The sequence below is a fragment of the Gambusia affinis genome, linkage group LG09 (assembly GCF_019740435.1).
Source record: "Gambusia affinis linkage group LG09, SWU_Gaff_1.0, whole genome shotgun sequence".
Lineage (NCBI taxonomy): Eukaryota > Metazoa > Chordata > Actinopteri > Cyprinodontiformes > Poeciliidae > Gambusia > Gambusia affinis.
Window position 1 is genome coordinate 21,643,362 of NC_057876.1, and position 21,527 is coordinate 21,664,888.

The following is a 21,527-nucleotide window of genomic DNA, read 5'->3' on the forward strand; positions in this document are numbered from 1 at the left end:
TGTTTAAAATTTAAACAGATTTTCCAGTTCAGCTGCAGATAGTTTTACTGGACCCAAGTGATTCCCAAACAGGAAGCCAGTTACGTCTGTTCTCCACTCATTCTGGGTCGGTGTGGTTCGGTTCGTCATGTTGTTTCCATTGTAAAAGTGGCCTGAACAACTGAACATGGCAACTGAACATGGCAACTGAACATGGCAACTGACGACAACGAGACCTTTTGTTTTAGGATTCAACACCAAAGACACTCACACATTTCCCACACAAAGAACCGACCATTCAGTCCATTACAGTTTTATGTTTTTGGGCTTGATGTTTATTTTGCGATTATTGATAAGTGATCGCTGTGGTAGATTAGCTACCGCTGCTACAGCAGTGGTTCACTAGTTAATTTAACAGCTGCTCTACTGATCTGTCATATTGGTGTTTAGGTCTCTGTTTATTATTTTTTTAACTGGACCAAATCAAATCGGATTCCACAGCACATCTACACAATGAAATTGTCAAAGTCAAGCTAGCATAACTGAACTGCTTCCCTCTCCCTCGCTATTTTTCTTCTTAATTAAAACTTTTTCCTGACCTTGTTATCAAGTTGTCGTAGTGTTGACGAACTATGTCTCTTTTTCTTCTACATATCAGGCATATATTTAAGATTTATCGCGTTATATTGATAACAGCCAAAACCAATGCTAGTCATTGTTAGCAAGCAGCTTTGTAGCCCCTGCTGGGGGGGTTGGGATCTTACACACGGCCCTAACTCCACAATGGTAGAGTCAGGGCGGAGATAATGGCATCAAACCACACAGTCCATTGACTGGGCAACAGTAAAACATTACTGCTTGAAACAAACACAAGTGTTAAGTTTATGTTAAGTTCAAACCAGTGTGTTAAGTTTATTATTGCACTGGTATGCGGGAAATGTTTTTCTGAATACACCAGACTATAAAATATTGTACCAAACTGCACCAAAGAGGTATTGAAGAGGTATTGAAGAAGAATACCAAATAACGTGTAAATTCTGGAAACAGAAAAACACTTCATAGATAAGACCAGTTTTGAGAACCGACTGGCTGCTAAAAATATTTTCATGCTGTTGCACTGACCACGCCGGCCTGAAATATTCATTAGAGCAGGTCTGAAGCCGTTGCTTTAAAACCTACACAAGAGATGAAACACAGTTGGAGGATATTTTACTTTGTAAATACAATATTTGAAGATAATTATGTGAATTAGTAGAGTTACGTTTGGACGAACGTACATGTGTGAAAGGAAAGCAGAGCTTCTTTCTTCAGAGGTTATACTACAGCAGCACATGTAAAACAAGAGTGAGCAGTGTTTTTCTTTCATTTACCACCTGCCAGGTTTTGATCAGACATAACCCTCAGACATGGGTGCTGCCACCTCTCTGCAAAGATATGGGGATATTTGGCTCCTTTCATGCTCCAGAAGCTGTCAGTAATCAGTTTTGGCTTCCTACCTTCAAATGGCATCTAGCCTGAAGTATGAGGTAGCCAGCTGCAATAAATCAACACAGATGCTATGGGAAACAGCGGGTGAGCTCAGACATTCTTTTTAAGAAAAATTATTGGTAATTGACTTAGTTTGTTTTCTTTTGGGGAGGGAGGGGTTAAACTTTCATTTATCTGTAAAACACAGAAAATTAAAGCTCTTACAGTTTGCAAATGGTGCAGCAGAAGCTGCATCTAAAAGGTGGTTATGTAGGCTCTATGCATTTATCTTCTCTCAGATAGCCGTTAGCGGTGAGAATATATTGGTCAAAGGGGAATTTAAAAGAAATCCAACCCCTTTTCTTCTGCCATGTGCTCTGCTGCCTCCTCTTCTCACTGCAAATGAAACGGAACCATCAAAACTTGCCTCCAGCGTTTATCCATCTGAAATTTCTTTGGAGCATTTAAAAAAAAAAAAATTATGACTGCCAGGAACTCTACTGATGATGATGGTGATGATGGTGAGGAGGATAGCCTACAGGAACTCAACATCCTCCCTGGGTGTCCATGATTGAGTGCAACCCCCGAACTGTGGGAGAAGGTCCAGATGCAGCAACAAAAGAAAAGCCAACCTGCAAAATGTGTTTCATTATGTTTGATGCATCACTTTAGATGTAAAATATCACTGCAAACACATAAAATCTTATCAGGTGATTTGGTCTAGTTTCTGGAGCAAATGTCTTAGTTCACTCGGAGTAAAACAAAATTAAATTATAAGTAACTTTCAACAAATAAATAATTCCTTAATGTTAAGAAAGTGTGAGTTCCACTGGCAGATTGTTTCACTTATGAGAAAAATGTTTTGTTGTAAGTGAAATAATCTGCTACTTTTATCAATATAAAGGTGAGGTAATTTTATTTATGTAGCACATTTTCAGCAGCAAGGCAGTTCAAAGAGCTTAAATAAATTAGAAGGAAATACAAAAAAAAAGACAAAACAGTAAAAGTATAAAACTACATATTTTTCCTCTTTATGATGCATTTTGTACTAATGTGTTAAATGTTCATTTATACAGACTGACATGAACCAAGGTCAATCCAATTAATGCTGTTTTTTTTTTTTACATAAAAGGTTTGGACCTGGCGTCTAAATTTTTGTTTTGCAGATTTTAACTCCTTTGTGTTCTGTTCTGGTTCTGCAACAACGAGTCCTGCAGATTCTTCATCATGTGTGTGAGGGGCAAAAGAAACAAAATGGCTGCTTGTCCAGCCAAATGGCCAAAGGAAACTGAACTTCGCATTTAGTTATATTGATACCCCAAGGAAAGAAAAAGGAATATATTACTAATTAATCAAAGTTTTCTCAACTTGGAAAAAGTAAAGTGTGAATGAAAAACAAAAGATTTCTTGGAAACCCAATAACTGTCCAGCTGGATATCTTTCTAGAAAACTCACACAACTTTAGCTGCGACTGAGCCGGATTTCTTGACAGGCAGCAGCATGTTACCAGAGACTTGGAGCATGCACATGCAAATATTTCAGCAGCGTCTATTAAAATGAAATCACTTTTCCATTCCCATTCCCTGTGTTAAAGTGTCTTTCTTCATTTTCTGCTTGACCAGGCCCGGTAATCATTGTATCTCATCACGGCGTTGCCCTCTTCCCTTCTCACCAACACAGCCGACCCAAATTAAACAAAGACTCATCACAATAAAGCCCGGCATAAACATCATGCTCTCCTGCTCCAGACCATTATTGCCCATTCCTTTTCCTGCAGAGATAAAAATCCCTTGCATTAGATTGTGGCAGCCATCACTTTGTTCTGCGTCTCTCCTATCTAGTTTCCAGAGTGACGGTGCTGCAAAAATTTACAAAAAAGTGAAATTATAACCACATGGTCAAGTTAACAGATTCATAAGAGACGCCATAAAAGCGTTATGTGTTACTGTAATTAAATTTAGATTGAACCACGTCCATTATTGTGCTCTGGTTCATGCAAATTTCACTTCATACAATTTTAAAGCGGCGGCCTCAGATATAGATCGAGCCGTTAATTCAAATACAGGAAGCTGTGCAGAAAAAAAAGAAGAGGAGAATTAAAATGATCTCCAGAAAGTCTTTCAGCCTTATTCTGGCTGAGTATCTTAGATTAACACAGAATAGCTATGAGGGAAAAAATCAACAGATCTTCTCTGCCTTTTGAGGCCGTGTGTGTCAGACTGAATGGCGGCGCTGTCCGCGCAGTGGAGGATCATCATTGGAGCTGAAGAGAGCATCTCCACACTCCACTGAGCAGATTAAGAGAGTGACAGGGACCTATGACTGGCTAATTCAATGGGAGCGCTCTCTGTAGAAAACACTTCATTCTCAACAATGTCACTTGGCTCTCCTGTGTGATGCATCCCACCATGGAGTATTATGCAGCCCCGGTGGACCGTCCCCTGCCTTTTTTCTTTTGCTTCATCCATCTTTGAAGCGAGCGGAGTGTTATGAAGGTTCAAGCAGTCATCAATTTTATATAAGCAGAAGGAGTTCAAAACACACCTCTTCTCACTCATTAGGTTTAACTTGAACAACTTTGGCTATCAGTAAAAAGCAGTGTTTTAAAACGTACGCCCCACTTCTTACGGCACATCCACATCACAGACGGCCCGATGAATGATACATATATCTGAATTTCTGAGTGCCTCTTCATTTCTCTTTCCTTTTCAAACAGGGGATCACTGGGATACGGTTTGCCGAACATCAGAGGTGCTACATCAGGACCCAAACGAAGAAACTACCCACAGTGGCCGAGGCTGACGGTGGGGAAAGGACGGTACAGTACGCCTTCACGCTCTTCCTGTATGCCGTCCTGCAGGAGGCGGCCGTGCATATTGTCAGAAGATAACCGGCGCTCAAATCCTCAGTCTGTCCACCTCATCCCGTCTCCCCTCCCCTCTCACTGAGGAGTAAGCTGGGGTTTGTGGTGCCTGTGAAACTGCCAGAAAACTAACCACAAACCCTCTGCCTCTTTGTGGCTCACATCAAATGGTGCTTGCTGTCAATCTCGAGCCAACATTAATTTTTAATCATCTCCTCCAAAGACTCTACCCAAATAGCCTAAAGGGGGAAGGGTTGCTGCAGAGGTCTGAGCGAGAGGTAAACCATTAAAATTGTATTTTTAAGCAATGCAGTTCTTTGTAAAATTCACAAGGCTCCCCTTCTCCAAGTTTAGGGTGATTCATTTTAGTTATCAGGCTTCTTAAAGTCGAATGTGAACTTCAGAACAAGAAGTGGGAAAAAATTCAGTCAATCAAAATTCCCATTTTTCAGTGTCACAGTGAAATTCGGCGAGTGGGCCGCGCGTTGAAAGAGAAAATCCTTTCCTCAAACGTCTCAACTCCAAGCATGCTCTCATTTACATTTCAGATTTCAGCTAAGAAGAAGTGGCTGGCAAATATCTGACGCTCCCCACTCACCACTTTATCTTTTTTAAAAAAAAAAAAAGCCAATTGTCAGTCCAGCTTTAGTTTTTAAACTTTAATAACACAAGCTGTTACACCAAAAAGCAGTTTTTTTGTTCCTCTCATCTTCGTATTGTCTGATCTGTGTTTACAGATACTAATTGCTCAGGCAGCACCATATGTCCGTGCCATCTCTGTCTTCTTTTGTGTACCGGAAAGCCTAATTGGCTCAATTCGTAGCTCCAGAGTGAAGCATGAAAGGACAGCAAAGTGACTTGGGCTCATACCAGTATTGACGGACACACTTATGTTTAATAAAAATAATGGTTCAAAGGGCTATTTAATCCACGTTTCACTGTAATTTGCTCTCACTGGTGCAACCTTTAGAGAGCAAAGAGCCAAGAGGGATTCCTGATTATGTTGTCAAGGATTGCCTTAATGTTTACGAATCTGATTGTTTTATTACAAATTTATCTATTATATGTCAGGAACAATTAAACTACAAACAACAATAACACTTTGTATGAAGCGGTGTGTTTAAGACTGACATCATAAACATGAAGGAGTTCTCCTTCATGAAGTGTCATTCAGTAAATAATAACAATTTTAAAGCAAACTTGCATTAAACGTTGAATTAAGTCCATCAGAAGAGTCAACTTTGTATTATTCTAGAAATAATGACACTTTGGAAGCAAGATGTCAGAATGACACTTTGCATTAAAATTTGTCCACTTTGCATTAAATGTGTCATTATTTTCCAAATGACACTTTATGACAACATTTATAAACATTTCCAAAGACTCCTTCATGTTTATGGCAGGTATTATTTCATGCACACCTCTTCAAATAAGCTGTTATCCAAACTACCTTCTTTTTAATTAAATATTTGTCATTTTTGCAGAAGACGAGTTCAACACCCGTTAAAATTTGAGGAATGTGACGTCAGAATTATAAAAACCTGATGCACTAAAGAGATTTGTATCAAATGACAATCATGGAGCTTAAATGAAAGCAGTGTTATGTCTCCAGGTTGTTTTCGGTTTCTGAAGCATCTAATTGCAGTCCTGAACCTACTCCACCGATTCCACAGGAGACATTTGTGTCTCTTTTCAGCCACATGGTGTTTCCCGTCTGCAAAATGCTTGTTAGTCTACCAGATGTGCTGCGGTGTCTTTGAGAAACTACTTGACACCACTCTGTGCTAACATGCACACCTGTTTGGGGATTTTTTTTTTTGTGGGTTTTGACTGAAAGCCAAACAGAGAAATGCAATGAAGCTTGATATGATGCACAGGGTTGGTGAGGTTGACAAAACTCTGTCGAAAAAACACAATTTCGCAATTTTGGTTAAATAAAAATCACAGTTAAATTCATACGTGAATAAGTTTGTTCATGCGATAAGCCATTCAAAATACATGCCAACTACTTCCTGTCATCCTCTTCATGGTTTCTGCTAATTGATAAGAAGTCATCAATACCAATCCCATTACTAGTCTGACTTATTGATTCGACTCCTTATTGATTCTCATTGAGTTAGGAAATAAAATCTTAAATTCAAAATATGCACCATGTTGTTGAGCTCGATTCAAACTAAATTAAAACTTACTTACACAATAAGAAGCTCTCTGCCATCTAACATTTTAACATGAAATCTGCACATCAACAGCTTTTGTGCTTTTAATACAGTAAACTCGTCGGAAGATATATTTTAATTTACTGAAAATTACTATAAATGTTAATGTAAGATGGACATTATACATGTAGGATGGCGCTAGCATTAATACAATAACCAGGATGTGGAGATTAACATCAGGAGACGCTGCGCTCAAAGCTCCGCCCCCTTGAGTCACCGCCGTTGCTAAGCAACGTGTCAAACGCTACATTCGTCCATATTGGGTCTCCATGTTTAATAAGAATAAGTAGTTTGTAATTTATAAACTAGTAGGGGTTTCTCTGGATTCTTCTTCCGATAAAAGAAAAATCAAGATTTTTATTTTCGAAATTAGCATGTTTTCATTAAGCTAATTTATTTTTGAAATGTCAAATTGTGAACTTATATGGTCAATGAAAACGCAGCTGCTGTTGCTAAAGCTAAAGTCACTTAATTAACGGGTGCAGGACTCCTGAAATGTGGAATTAAGATGCTAACCTTAGCATTCTGCTTTGTTAAATTCATGCACATATTTATTAGAATTTTATGTTTTTTTACCATTACCTCTTGCATCCCATTGTTCATATTTACTATTTATTGTTTCAAAATTAGAAATCAGTTCCTTCAAAACACCAGGAAGTTCTGATTTAAAGGCTACAGTATGTTGTTACACCACTGAAGCCAAGTCAATATTGGGGGTAGAACATGTTTAAGTAATAAATGGTGACCCAAATCTGTCCTCACACTCACTGCGCCCCTATAATCTGTCCTCCATGAGCATCCACCCACATGTGACCCTGCAAAGGATCAACACGACAAGTTCCTCCTCAAGTGCTGAAGCACACAGGGGTTAAACCTAAACACTGATGGTTCCCAGCTTAACCCCACCACAGGCTTTCAAGAAAAAAAGGGGGCTCAGAGGAACAGCAGCAGGCTTAGGAGCTGATGGGAAAAACAAAAGAGAAAACTGTAGGAAAAACTGCAAGTCGCTGATAAGGAAATACAGCCCATGTGGAGGGGGAACCAGGTGACAAATACGAATTGTTCGCCAGGTTTTTTTTTCTCCGCTTTTCAATTTTCCTTCTCAATGAAATGTCTGAGGGAGTAATCCCTGAGCTTCATCCCAGTTCCCCCCAGTGTGAGTCAAAATCAGCAGCTCCCTCCCTCACAGTCTTTAACATTGTCAGTAGATGATGTTTGGTCCATTAAGCAGCTTCTTAATATGGATGGCCAGCGCTCACCCAGCGACCCCAAACCGCCCACTCAGACAACAGCTGCAAATAGAGAAAACGGTGTGCAAAGAAACAAAAACACTGCAGAGGATGTAAATACATCAAAGTCCTGCGGTGCGCTGTGAGAATGGTCTCAGAATATTCTACAGGAAGTCGGTGAATGGACTGAAACGGTCGGGGGGAAATCTGACATTTCTGCTGCAAAATCACACAAAACGTAAAGCTGAAAAATAAAATCCAGATTTGGTTTTAATCTTCACTTGGTTGACACTCTTTAAAAACATAAGATTTATTTGCAACCATTGTGTTTTAATTTTGTTTTGAGAAATGTGTTCAAAGTTGAAATACAACCAGTGTTAAGATTTAATTGCTCTATCAGAAGGTCAAGTTGCACCAACTTTAAAACCTTTGTATGCACTGTATTAATGACTGAAAATGATCTCATTAGCCTTAACTTTTTTTTTTTAAAAGGGTGAGGGAGTTATTAGCACTTAATTGATTAGAGTTTTTGAGAAATTGCTGCAGCTGAAATTAAGTTTTTTGGTATTTTTTTGCCAATTTTAGAATTGTCTTTTTTATCATTTTTAGCAAACTTAATTTTATTTAATTTATTTTTTATCATTGTGTTATTATTTATCAGCTTGTGATGTTGTGAAGTACTTTGGTCAGCTGAGGTTGTTGTAATTTATTAATTTCTTTTACATATTTGTTAAAATTGTCACCATGTTGTGACAGTTTGTCACTGAGCTGCTATGGCCGTTTAAAGAAATGTAGCGAAAACAACCAAAAACAACCAATCAGAGCCAGAAGGCGGGTCTTACCGCTGTCAATCAATCTCATGTACTCGCTGTTAATATGCTAATGAGGATGAAACAATTTACCGCTGCAGAAAAACCATTTAGCTGCCATCATGCCATGCTAAATAGCCTAGCATTCACAACAGCCTATGCTAGCTGCAGCGCAACAAAGACCAAGGGGAAAATGGAGAGGGAGAATGAGCAACGCCACACAAGACTGTGATTGACAGCACCAAGGCCCTCCTCCTGGCTCTGATTGGTTGTGTCTAGTTGCTCTGGGAGAAGGCAGAGGAGATTTTCTTCACAGATTATCTGTCACAGCATAGCGACAGTTTTAACAAATATTTATTTATTTTAATAAAAGTTGCATACAGCCCTTTTATTACAGTCAGCTATAAAGTATTTACTAGTATTTCTATGGTAAATAACTTCATCATAGAAAGTATAAAAATCTACTTTTTTTGTCTTTAGGTACAGGATGTAGTTATTCCTCGAGTAATTTGTGTTTAGCTTTAACACTATCCAATGCAAAATGTTATCCTCTTTGCAATCTCTGAAAATATGAAGCAAAGGGTTTTAACTCTAAAGAAGAAAAGATCACCTGGCCAGCCTAAAAAAACATTCCTGTCACCTCTGGGGTCTTCTGCTTGGAGGCAGCCAGGCAGTGTTTCTTCCTGAACCCACACTGATTTTCCACGTCTCTTCTTCTCCACTGTCTGACTCCAGAAACACCAAACCCACCGGCTCCTGCTGAATTATTATGAAGATTTAGTAAATCTGTGGAGATTAGCCGTTATTACTAATCACTTGGCTCCAGATTGAGATTATGATCTGCCGTTTGGGAACCTCTGCACTCAAAGATCCTGTAGCTGTCGTCCCGCAAAACAGTAACAGACAAGAGATTTTGTCAATGTGAATTTCAAAGCCCTCATAAACACAGACTGGTTGGTACCTTATGCTCTGCTGCCAAGCATATGGCTTCTCTCTGCATCAGTCTCATTTAAACGAGGTTTGCTGCACGCAGTTAGAAAAAAAAGTCTCAGAAACTTATGGCTTTTTTCTCTGGATTACAACCAGCAGATAAAATGCCTGATTTTCAAAAACCAGCGTAATTTGCCTCACACTGAACACGGTACGTTTAAAACTACTGCAATCTGTTTCTAAAGCTGCAGCTCAAAGAAACAGGCTAAAAAGGTAAAGTGGTTTGAAAAGAGAGGCAGGCGTAAGGCGGGCTTCAACTGAGACCCAAAATAATTTTGTTCTTGGAACCCATTTTTCCAGACTTTTCTCTGACCCTGACTGTTTTTTTTTGTTGTTGTTTTTTTTTTAGTTTTCCCACGTTGGAGTCCAAATAAATGGCCAGATGCTAAACAGGTTACCACTAACACTAATCACAGAGACACTTAATTCACAAAATGAATTTGGAGTTGCATCCAAGCGACTGCACTTTATAAAATATTAAAAGTCAAGGTTGCTTCGATTCATAATAACTGGAACATTGATCAATACATCTGATGTGTATTTGCTTAATGATTTTGATGATGATATTTGACAGAATATAATATTTACTCCTGCCTTGTAATTAGTTATTATATTATGTTTTTAATGTATAAGGCACTTTGAACTGCCATTTTGTTGAAATGTGCTATTCAAAGTGGAAAGGTGTAAATATAATTTAAATTTTTTTTTAACCAACATTCATATTCACTTTAAAGCTTTTTGGTTGGTATTAAAATCCAGTTTCTTGTTAATAAAACAGTCTTTAAAAGCCTTGTTTTATATTCTGAATCCAATTTTTATGCTTGTGTAACATTAGCTGTGTTTTCATTGACCATAAAATCTCACAAATTGAAATTACGAAAATAAATTTGCGTAATAGAGACAGCAGAGTCTGAGCGCTAGCACCACGGCTGAATTATGAATATATTCTATCTAACAGTTTTTACATCAAAACGCTGCTGTGATACTTGATGCCTTATTGCATCACCAAGTTTATTTAGGTGTGATTTTAACTTTATTTCTTATTTAATGGAAACAAGACAATTGTAAAATTGTGTTTACAGCAGGATATCAACCAAGATTTGCACACGTTTGTAATGGAAACAAACCATTGTGAAACATATTTTTCATCCTGATTTTTACAAATATATATCCAATAACACTGGAAAAGAGAAGTGCAATCGGACAAAAAAACAAAAAACAACGGAAATGGCTAATAAGCTGCTGCCCCCTGTTGGACATGTGCAGTATTTGCATTATTGCTCTTTGCTTTGCACTGTAAAACTTTTGAAGGTGGTTTAACTTGAAATTGAAAGTCCACTTGCTGCCTTGAAAACACAATTTAAGTCAACAAGAAAATTGTTTTGGTTTTAACTCAGAAATTAAAGTTTACGAAGTTGACTTAACGACAAGAGACAAATTGTCTAAACGTTGTTTTTAAGTTCATTCATCTTGAAATGTGAGTTTTAACTTAATGCTGCAATTTAAACCATATAATTATTCCACAATATGCAAGAAAAAAAACTTCCATCTCCTGGTTAAGGAGCCACATTTCTTTTTTATTTTACTCACAATACAACATTAAAATAATTATTTAGAATAATTTTAATCCTTTTTTCAAAGTACATGAACAAAATTTCAAAATAAAATTAATTTTATTAAAAATCACAATGATTTTTGATCAAAAACATTTAGTGTGAACAGGACATTATCCTCAAGCATGGAAATAAACACAACAATCAGATCAATGTAACACACTTCCATCTCAGGATACAAGAACAGGCCGCTAAGCATTCTGGGAAAAACTTCCCACTCCTGTCTTTTTCTTCTTCCAGTTTTTTTTTAGTTTGTTTAAATAAAAAATCTAGTTTATTCAACTCTGACAAATTTGTTAAACGTTAATTGGCACTTACTACTGTAAGTTAATCTTTCCCAAACTCAACTGGCTAAATTTATTCAACTTAAAGAGTAGAAGACAGTAGACACAACTAAATGCGGCTCAAACTTTTTACAGTGTGTGAATCAGGTGGTGAAAAAGAGCAATCAGATGCTTCACATGTATCGCTTTCTTAGTAGAATTTGTCAGGGAAATTCACTTACTGGTTAACCAGATGAAAAACCTCCGCTGTGTTGGGTTTGGCAAGTGAAAGCTCTTGGGTATGGTGAGAAAATCTTTGTTGATCTCTGGCAAACAGCGGCGCTTAAACAATGTGTCATGTCGACAGGTTTTTTCCCCCCTTGGGACGCGGTGGCAGGAGAGGGTAAATTTGTTAACTACATCACAACTGGTGTATAATTAAGTTGTGCACCGTAGGCGAAAGCCATACATGCTCCAGGATCAGACTGCTGGAAAACAAATTACCATCATTTCCAAGGTCCAATACATGATAAAAAGTTGCTTGTGTCTTAATAATATATCATTTGTCAATAGAAAATGGAAAAGCCTTTCAGAAATGTGTGCAAACTGGCAGTGTGTAATCATGTTGTCTTTGTGCTTGTCAACTGGCATTTAGAAATCCGTGCCCCATGCTAAAATACTGACCTTTACCACTTCCCCCCGGGTGCTCTCTCTCTCTCTCTCTGTCTCTCTCTCTCTCTCTCTCTCTCTCTCTCTCTCTCTCTCTCTCTCTCCCCTCCTGCAAGTTATTGGAGTCGTTTCTCAACTGTGAAGTCAAAGTCTTGTTGTGAGCCCCGTGTCCTGACCTCCATTTACTTCCCAGTGAAGACTCACTTGGCTCCAGTGCTTAAGAGGTCCAATTAGAGAGTGCTGTTTGTGTTTGATTTTAATTTCTACAGCACAGCCCCGAAGCACCACCTCTGTTGTCGTACCACCATCACCCTGCAGCACACGCCAGTCCTCCCAGTTATCATTACTGTTCTGGTTGGTGATTAAAACTGAAGGAGAGTGTGTAAAAAAAAAAAGGGTGATTACCTCCTGCACCCAATATGACCTCTGACATAGCAGAATTGGCTTAAAGGTGACTTATTATGCTTCCCTGAACAGGTTAGGATGGGTCAATGGCCTATACAAAACCTGCTCAGAATCATTCTTAGATCACTTCTGCCTATTTTGAGCTCATTTAAAAATGAGTTATTTTAGGGCCTCCTGTCTCTTTAAATCCAAATAAGACGTCCTGTCACTGAACGACGAAGCGCACCGTTGGCTCATTTAGCCATGCACTGAAGAAATACTTCTGGGTAATTTTTAAAATGTGCCTCAATAAAGTGTAGCATATTTATTTATGGCAATTAAAATACTCGGTATAAGAGGCCAAAACAATGTTTTATGAATAATAATTGCCATAATTTAACCCATAAAATATAATTCTGTAGAAAATTGTGAATTGGACCCATGAGACTGTAAGCTACTGTCAATTCGCATCTGGTGGACTCATAATGGACAAAAAAAACCTTTATTTTTAAAGTAATCGCATCTTTTATGACATTAACTAAAGCTGTTAGCTGACTTTACACTATATAACGTGTTGATGTGAAACACTCATTTATTACGTTTGATTATTGTTCACCGGTACATACAAATACTTGATTTTTTTTTTTTTTTTTTTTAGCATTTTTATTTTTATTTATCTTTATTCTATTGCAATCATGTGCTATTTTTTACAATTAAAAAAATAATTGTGATTATTTTTGTTTTTGTATAAGAACGAAATTCTTATACGTAAGAATTTCCTATAAGAAATTCTTTATTATTATTATTTTAAAAAATATCCTAATAATGTTGTAATAATAAAACATTATTATTAATGTTTTTGTATAAGAACATAACATTCTTTTCGGATGTTTCTTTGACATACAAAAAGAAACAAATGCCCTTTCTCAAAGTATTTCTACTAGCAAATGCTCAAATTAGCTGGAGATACGAATCGTGCTTTGACAAGTTAAAAACGAAACACTTGAACTCAGAACTAGAACTTAGCTTGGGTTGCTAGGTAACGGGTTGGAATTCCATGGGGTTGCTAGGTAACGGGTTTGGCAGTGCCTGCTGATTTGTGACGTTACAGTCAGAAGGTTTTAGAAACAGACACTAAAAGACATTGTTTTTTTTAGTGTCTGGTGTTTGTTTGTTTTTTTTTAAGTGCTTGTTCTGGTTTTAGAAGCAGTAGAAACCCAAATGGAAGTACAAAAACAGGCAAAATGTGAATCTTGTGAAATGCTCCTCCTTTAAACTGAGCTTTCTGCGGGCAGTTGCCACTACTGATAAACAAAAAGCAGCAAATGGGGTGAAATTGTAACTCAAGTGAGAATAACGGGGCTGAGATGAGGGAGGGGGGCCGGACCCGGTATAAATGAGTCCCACTCCTGCTATTGCCCCAGGATCCTACATCATCAAGCTTAACTAATGTGCAATTAAGCTGCAGACTGGAAGAAAATCACCTTGTAAAAACATTTGTCAAGTGAACTGTTTCTCTGTTCTGGGCGGCTAATTAACAAGGGAACGGGAAGAGAGGGGTTTGTTTGCGTGTGTATTTACATATACATGAAGAAAATAAATATCTGCACTGTTAGGGGAGAGCATTAACAAATCCCCGTCATATGTCTCTATTAGACAACACTGACATGCAGTCCCTATCATTAAGCAATAATAGTTTACTTTACAGCTCATGAACTACAGTATCAACAAATTAAGCCGTCTGATGGCGTTGGGTGCAAAGTATGGAGGGTGGAGGGAGAGTGCTAGACTTTATTGTGTCTGTCACATTACGTGACATTGCAACCACTCTCGGAGTAATGAAGACCACTTCTAAAGTCATTTAAAAGTCAAATCATCGGCTTCTGTGAATTTCAATGATGTATATTAGAAAGAAGCATGCCAGGGGCTTGAGAGGCGGGTGAGAGCCGAGGCAGGGCAGCGGGTGTCAGGAGTCAGGAGGTTGCTCTCCTCTCTGAAGACACAAAGGTGATAGATGGAGCTGGAAGGCTGGAACAGCTCCAGGGAGAAGAGTGCAAATGCAGGACAGCGAGGTGTTTTTAGCAGGAGCCGACATGCTTTTTAATGTGTTTGTGTAACAAACGTGCAGCCGCGAGTGTTGTGTGCGTTGTCGTCCGGCAGGTTGACGAGGCCGAGGCCGTGGATGTGCAGGTGGAGGACTCCCGAGTGTGGGTTCCTGCCGAGGAGCCCATCGTTAACCCGGACTTCCTGCTTGACTCCAAGATCTGGGAGATTTGCCAGCAGATGCCCATCCACTGGATCCATCCCTCCCCCATGACTGGTGAGAGCAGGGGGCATATCTGCCTCTAAATGCAGACTATTAAGACTGTAGCTGCAGGGCTTCCCCACAGGCCATGTGGAGGTCCGTGGAGGCGGCACGATTTACCAACTGCATGAGCAGCTTGTTCAAGCTGCTCTTTGTGTGTCAGGAGAGTTTAGAGACTGAAGGGCTGCGGTGGAGGGAGAAATCAGAAGAAAAACACCACTGAATTTGAAATTTGAGTCAAATGGAGGCACATCTGTGCAGGAATTTTAAAGCAACACCTCAAACACACTGCTTCCCTGTTGAACACTGAGAAAACGTAAAAATTAAGATTATGTGTTTATTTATTTGTTTGCAGTAACAATGGCTATGTTTCCTGGGGTCCACATCATGCCTGTAGGAATAAAACTAAAAGCTGGAATTATAAGTTAACATTTAGGTGTTTTGGTGTTTAGTGAAAGTTTGTTTGTTCAGCCAGTGATGGGCTGGATTACAGGTTTACCTCATCTGCATTTTAAAAAAACAAAACAATGTGAAAACATTAAATCAGATCTTTGTGGAGATGAAGATGAACTGGCAGAGTTTCAGCTCCTGGAGTTGATTTCATATCTAAAAAAATTTATATTCTCCAGTCAGCATGAAGCAGCAGATAGACACGGTTTCACTAGCAGCTCCACAAAACAGACTTTAACCGCTGTGCAGATTGCTGTTTTGATAAACACTCAAAAAAAAGATTTAAAAACATGAATATTCACCTGATGATCAGACATTTGTTTTTGTGAGTCTTTCTAATTTAGGGCTGCAGGGAGTGTGAAGCAGCATGTTTACCAACAAGTTTGGCACATTAGCTTCAGAGTTGATGTGAATATTTATCTGACTCTTGAAAACAGATTAAATATTTTACAAAGAAATTTACATTTTCATTGTTTTTCAGCCTGAGACACTGCAGTCTCTTTAGACTTATTTAAATTTGGAGCATTAAAAACCTCAAACTTCAGTGCATTTTATTAGGATGTCATGTCACAGACTGAACATCATTACAACACCATGATGCTGCCACCACCATGTTTGGCAGTGTGGCTTTCAAAAGAGATGCATTTATGGTGAGCTTTTATCAAGCAGCAGTGGAAAAAAAAACTAAAGCCATTGGAAGAAAAACAATTCTGACTTTAATATCAACAGAACTCAGAAAAATCTGTTTTTTTATTTTTTTTCAGTCGCTCTAACGCTCGTCCATACTGACGCCATTCGGTTGCACTTGATTATAAACACACCTTTAAATCTTTAAAGTCACCTAGTTTCACAATTCTGTTCTATCCTATTGAAATAATGAAGTTTGCTTTATTTTTAATTAAACTGCACTGGAGAAATGCTAAATCTTATCAAGTATTTTTGGTCCAGTTTCCTCTGCAGCTATCTTTTTACACTTGTACTAACTTGTACTAACTTATACTAACTTGTACTTACTTGTACTAACTTGTACTAACTTGTACTAACTTGTACTAACTTATACTAACTTATACTAACTTATACTAACTTGTACTAACTTGCAAGTAAAGTTTCAGCATCATGCAGGAGCTTATTTAAGTAAATAAAAGTTCTGGTTCCACTGGTAGATTATTTCACGTGTAAAAAAACATTTTTCCTGAGCTGTAAGTTAAATTACACTACAGCCAAAACGTTGTCTGGGGTTTTTCAACTGTTTCAGGGTCATTTTGATGAGTTGAATCCAAAAATCACGTTGGTTTTGCTCAATCAGGTCAACTTTCTGAACTGTGGAGCAACATGAGCATCAAAATGCACGACTTGCTCTCACATCTGGATCGATTTGCTGAGAATCTGGGATCAATGAGAGATGAAGACGTAATGTTTAATTTACATGTATCAGTGTTTACTATTCAATTTACAGAAATCCAGGTTTGTAATATTTAACTAATGCACTCTGTTAGAAAACAATTTTTTTCTCCTAAAACCTTTTTTGGATGAGAAATATTATCAGAAATGAAATGATAATGTCAAAAAAATTTTATCAATTCAGTCAGAAGATCTGATTTCTGTAAATCAAATAAGAATAAAAACCCGACGTGATTTTTAAAAAATTATGTTATTTTTGGGTTCAGCAGTGCAAAATAGTCCTAATTCAGTTGAAAAAATGGACAACATCCAAAAAATATTTTTGTAACCCAGTAATCTGCCAATGCAACTCGTGTTTTTCATCAGTGTTAAAGAATTATTTACTTTAACACAAGCTCTTGTATATAAATTAGTTTTTTCTTATTTCTAGTCAGTTATTCGGACGATAAACTAGGCCTAAAATAGATTTTGTGTTTTTGCAGTGTAAAACCAGCGCGCCCGGCCACTCCCAGTGTGTTTCTGTTTGGTTATGGTGAGACTGGGATTCCTTCCAACATGCTGTAAAACGTGATGTTTCACAAATTAGAATTTCATGTTAGTACAACAAGAACAGCATTGTTTAACCGAACAAGGGAAAAAAAGAGCCCAGGTTGAATCTGAGCACATTTCACTTGTTAATTACAAAAAGCCACAGGGAGAGCAGGGCGAAATTTGAATCTTCCTCATTTCCTTTTCAAACAGCAGAAACTCACAGTCCTTATCTCCTTCCTCCTGCAGACGCCGAGGCCCAGGACGTGGACACGCCCGACGCAGAGGTCACAGGTCAGCGTTTCACCCGGGACGTCCAGGACCACGTTCCAGTGAGCGATTACGTAAGTGGAGGCCCTGCTCTTCCTCTTCCTCTCCTCTTCCTCTCTGCCAGAGACCACACCACGAGATACAGTGAGCTACTTCAATCAGGCCTCTCTGCCTCGACTCTTTCTGCATATAAATTGCTCACTAATTGATGTTAAAACTGACTTTGTGCACCAGAGGGCATAGCAATTGCTCTATATATCTGTTTAAGCAAGGCTAGTTCATTGAAGACTCCCTTAATGTCTCCCATTAATTGAGAGGAATATCCAGCCTTTCAAAGGCAGCAACTTGTGCCTTGCAGCGCTCGTTGGAGCTTTTTCTCCCCGTCCTCAGTCAGCGGACATCTCTGCACAAAGCAGAGCTCCCAAGGTCACTCGCTGCTGCACAGATAAGTTGCACTTATTAATAACGCTTTAATTATCAAAGCACATAAACCGCATGCGGAGGCCAAGTGTTGGGGTTTTGCATCGTGCATCCAGACCTCTCAATACAGCGTGATTAATTATCGCCGGCTCCGAGGGAAAATCACGCCGCGCCGTAAATTACAGCGCAGTGACAAAAACAAACTGCAGCTCAGACTCTTTAACCTCAAAGAAATTCAAGCACTTTTCCAGCATTTTCAAGGTAAGTTTTAAAACTCCCCAAACTTTGAAGATAAAAACAAAACAGTTTCAGTTCACAATATGACATAATTTATTCACGTTAGTAATAGTCTTCTAAACTAAAATAAAACTAAACTTTATGTTTGAAATATCTCTCTCTCCCCATTTCTCTGATTTAACCTCAGAGAGAAAGAACAATAAAAGTCTTATAAGGTAAATGATAATATCTGGTTTCAGCTGCACTTTACGTTTTCCATATTTAAGGTTTTAATCAAATGTTAGATTAGGCAAATTTTGCTGGATGATAAATGATAATATTGTTAATATTGATAATATTGAGATCATTTTCAAGACATGCAATACTAATGGCACCATAATGCACAAATACATTTTCTCAAAGATCAATAAACTTTAAATTCTATTGAACATTTAACACTGGAACTGGAAGACATTTAAAACAGCAGAAACAACAAATAAAGACGATTCTATTCTTTAACATACCATCCATATCTGCGCTGCCACTCAATTAAATGAAACCTGGAAATGTTTTTTTAAATGTGCAAATTAAATATGCACATTTAATTTAGTGCAGTGCGGCACAGCAAAGGGGAGAGTAATGTAGAGAAAACAACTCAAAACCACTTTTTTTTTCACTCTGTCGGCTTCGCTACACACAGACCCGTTGCCATAGCAACTGACAAAAAGACACTCAAACATTTCCCTCACAAAGAACAGAACATTCAGTCCGTTACAGTTTTATGTTTTTAGGCTTGATGTTTAATTTGAGATTATTGATAAGCGATCGCTGCGGTAGATTAGCTGCAGCTAAGCTAACACTGCGGTAGTCCATCCATCCATCCATTTTCTGGTCACCCTTGTCCCTAATGGGGTCGGGAGGGTTGCTGGTGCCAATCTCCAGCTACGTCCCGGGCGAGAGGCGGGTTCACCCTGGACAAATCGCGAGTCTGTCGCAGCACTGCGGTAGTTTATTAGCTAATTTAAACTCCTGCTCTACAGAAGATCTGTCAGAGTTGGCGTGTAAGTTGCCATTTTTAAAAAATTTTAACTGAACCAAAACTCACCAGATTCCACAGCACATCTACATGTTGTCAAAGTCAAGCTAGCATGACTGAACTCCTGCTCTCTCCCTGGCTAATTCTTTAATTAAAGCTTTTTCCTGACCTTATTATCTAGTTTACAATTAGGAGCAAAGCACCGCATCATTTTTTCTTTTATACATCAGGCACATTTACGGTTTAGAGCAGTGATCCCCAACCACCGGGCCGGCACCGGTCCGTGGACCAAGTGGTACCGGGCCGCACAAGAAATAATTAAATATGGCCGTTCTATGTGTTGAGTCTGGAGGAGCTTTTATTTTGAAAATCCTAAACCGGATGCTGTCAGTTACGTGATGCACGCCAACATGCAGCTGAATGAGTAGGAAAGAACGGCATCGATCTGGATCCTCACAACGCGCACCCCCCCCTCCACCCACCGTAAGAAACAACAGCATTTGTCTCTCGATCCTTACAACGGTCTGAAGGGTTGACCGGTCCGCTGTACTAAAAAGGTTGGGGACCACTGGTTTAGAGGCTCTAGGGTCACCAGATTTGGGTTTCTGAAAAGGAGGACACTTTTTTTTGTTGGCGGGGGGAGGTGGGGGTAGAATCGGCGAATTTGCCATACAAAGAAACCTGGAATGGAGTAGTGGAACGGAGTAGCAATGTAATCACAATGCACTGTAAGCTATGTAATGTGTTTTGAGGCAGTTGACCAAAATCCTGGACGATTTTTAAATTCCCCCCGGACATTTTTTTAGGTCTGAAAAGTAGGACATGTCCGGGAAAAAGAGGACGTCTGGTCACCCTTATATTGATAGCTTAACAGCTAAAACCAATGATAGCCATTGTTAGCTAGCAGCTTTTAGCCGTCCAGCAGGAAGATGGGGGCGGGATCTTATGCGCATGACATCGCGCTGCAAGGGGTCCATGAGGAAATCAAGGACTTTGCAGACCTTGAAAACACCTAATTGAAATTCAAGTATTTCCAAGGACTTCCAGCACCCGTCTGCACCCTGATTTAAGATGCAGGTGACACACAGGTTATACAGCTTTATGTTCAGCGCTTGAGTTGCCACTTCAGGTAACTTCAAGGATAATGAGTCAGGCGCGCTCTCCTCTTCACAGCGATGAGAAACGGAGAAATGAGACGTCGTCCCGTAGCGTAGACATTTATCAGACTCGTCCCAGAAACACCTCAGCTTCTGTCGTCTCCCTGACTGTCCGTGCAATTAAAACAGACCAGGGGATGAAAAACTCTGCGCTCCTTTTGAAATGTTCTGCCGCTATCAGCCGAGCAACGCGCACCATTGCAATCCCTTCCAGTCTGCTGTTTGTGAGTCTGCTGATAACAAAGGCCTTTGTGGCCGAGCGGAGGGCAGGCAGCAGTCTGTAATTGGGAGTCTGAGCTCTCGCTCATGTCGGTGGGATGCCACATGTGTGAGCCGCATTTATCTTTATTTATTATTATTCTTCCTCCTGCGCTCATGTAGCTGTGCACACACACACTGGCTCCTTTCTTCTGACAAATAAAAAACATTCGCTCAGCTCATCTGCATTTCACAGACCTGGGATCCGGTGCCACTCCGGCCCGCAGAGCGCGCTCACAAAGCAGGATAATCGGCTGAGTCCTTGTGGCTGAGCCCGACAGATATATGCTGCTGAACTTTGGCCCGGCTGCCCTGTTGGAGCGCAGGTTGTCTCCAAGCTGGCCCTGAACATCTCAAACTAAATAACTGCCTCCACTGACAGGCCTGCAGGGAGACGGCACCGCTGTGCTTGACCCAAATAGCAAAATAGAGCTTTTGAAGTAACCGGATGTTTTAAAGGAGCCCTATTATGAAAAATTTACTTTTTCACATTTCTTTACTTCCATTTGGGTTTCTACTGCTTCTAAAAACAGTTAAAGCACTTAAAAAAACACAGCCATGTTTTTGGCAGTAAGTTGATGTTTTTAAGACAAAAATGAGACGTTTCTGGGGCGTGCTCTGGTGGCGTAAGGGATAGCACGACCCACGTTTGGAGGCCTTGACGCAGCTGTCGCGGGTTCGATTCCCGGACCCGGCGACATTCACCGCATGTCTTCCCCCCTTTCCTGTCAGCATACTTTCACATAAGGGGCACTAGAGCCCACAAAAAGACCCCCTGGATGGAAAAATAAGAAATGAGCCATTTCAAAAACCTCCAGAATGTTAAGTCAATGTCCTGTTGCCTAGCAACCCAGCATGTTTAGTCAGCTGGTTTTACTACTACATGTGCTTTACAATGGCTGCTGGAAAAGGTGTGTGTTTTAATGATAACTTACCATTCAGAAACCACTTGTTGCATTCTGACTGGTTGTGCAGCAGGCTCCACTTCTGCTTTTCAAAGACAT

At 39.3% G+C, this 21,527-nt stretch overlaps 1 protein-coding gene across 1 annotated transcript in view; it reads left to right on the forward strand.

The window, feature by feature from the left end:
* The window catches only part of tnmd (tenomodulin), a 75,785-nt gene that overhangs the window by 48,638 nt on the left and 5,620 nt on the right, over window positions 1-21,527 (forward strand). The window contains exons 4-6 of the mRNA XM_044127060.1: window positions 4,163-4,264; window positions 14,643-14,802; window positions 17,416-17,510. Of these exons, the coding sequence (XP_043982995.1) occupies window positions 4,163-4,264; window positions 14,643-14,802; window positions 17,416-17,510 (357 nt within the window). The remainder of the gene's footprint in view (window positions 1-4,162; window positions 4,265-14,642; window positions 14,803-17,415; window positions 17,511-21,527) is intronic.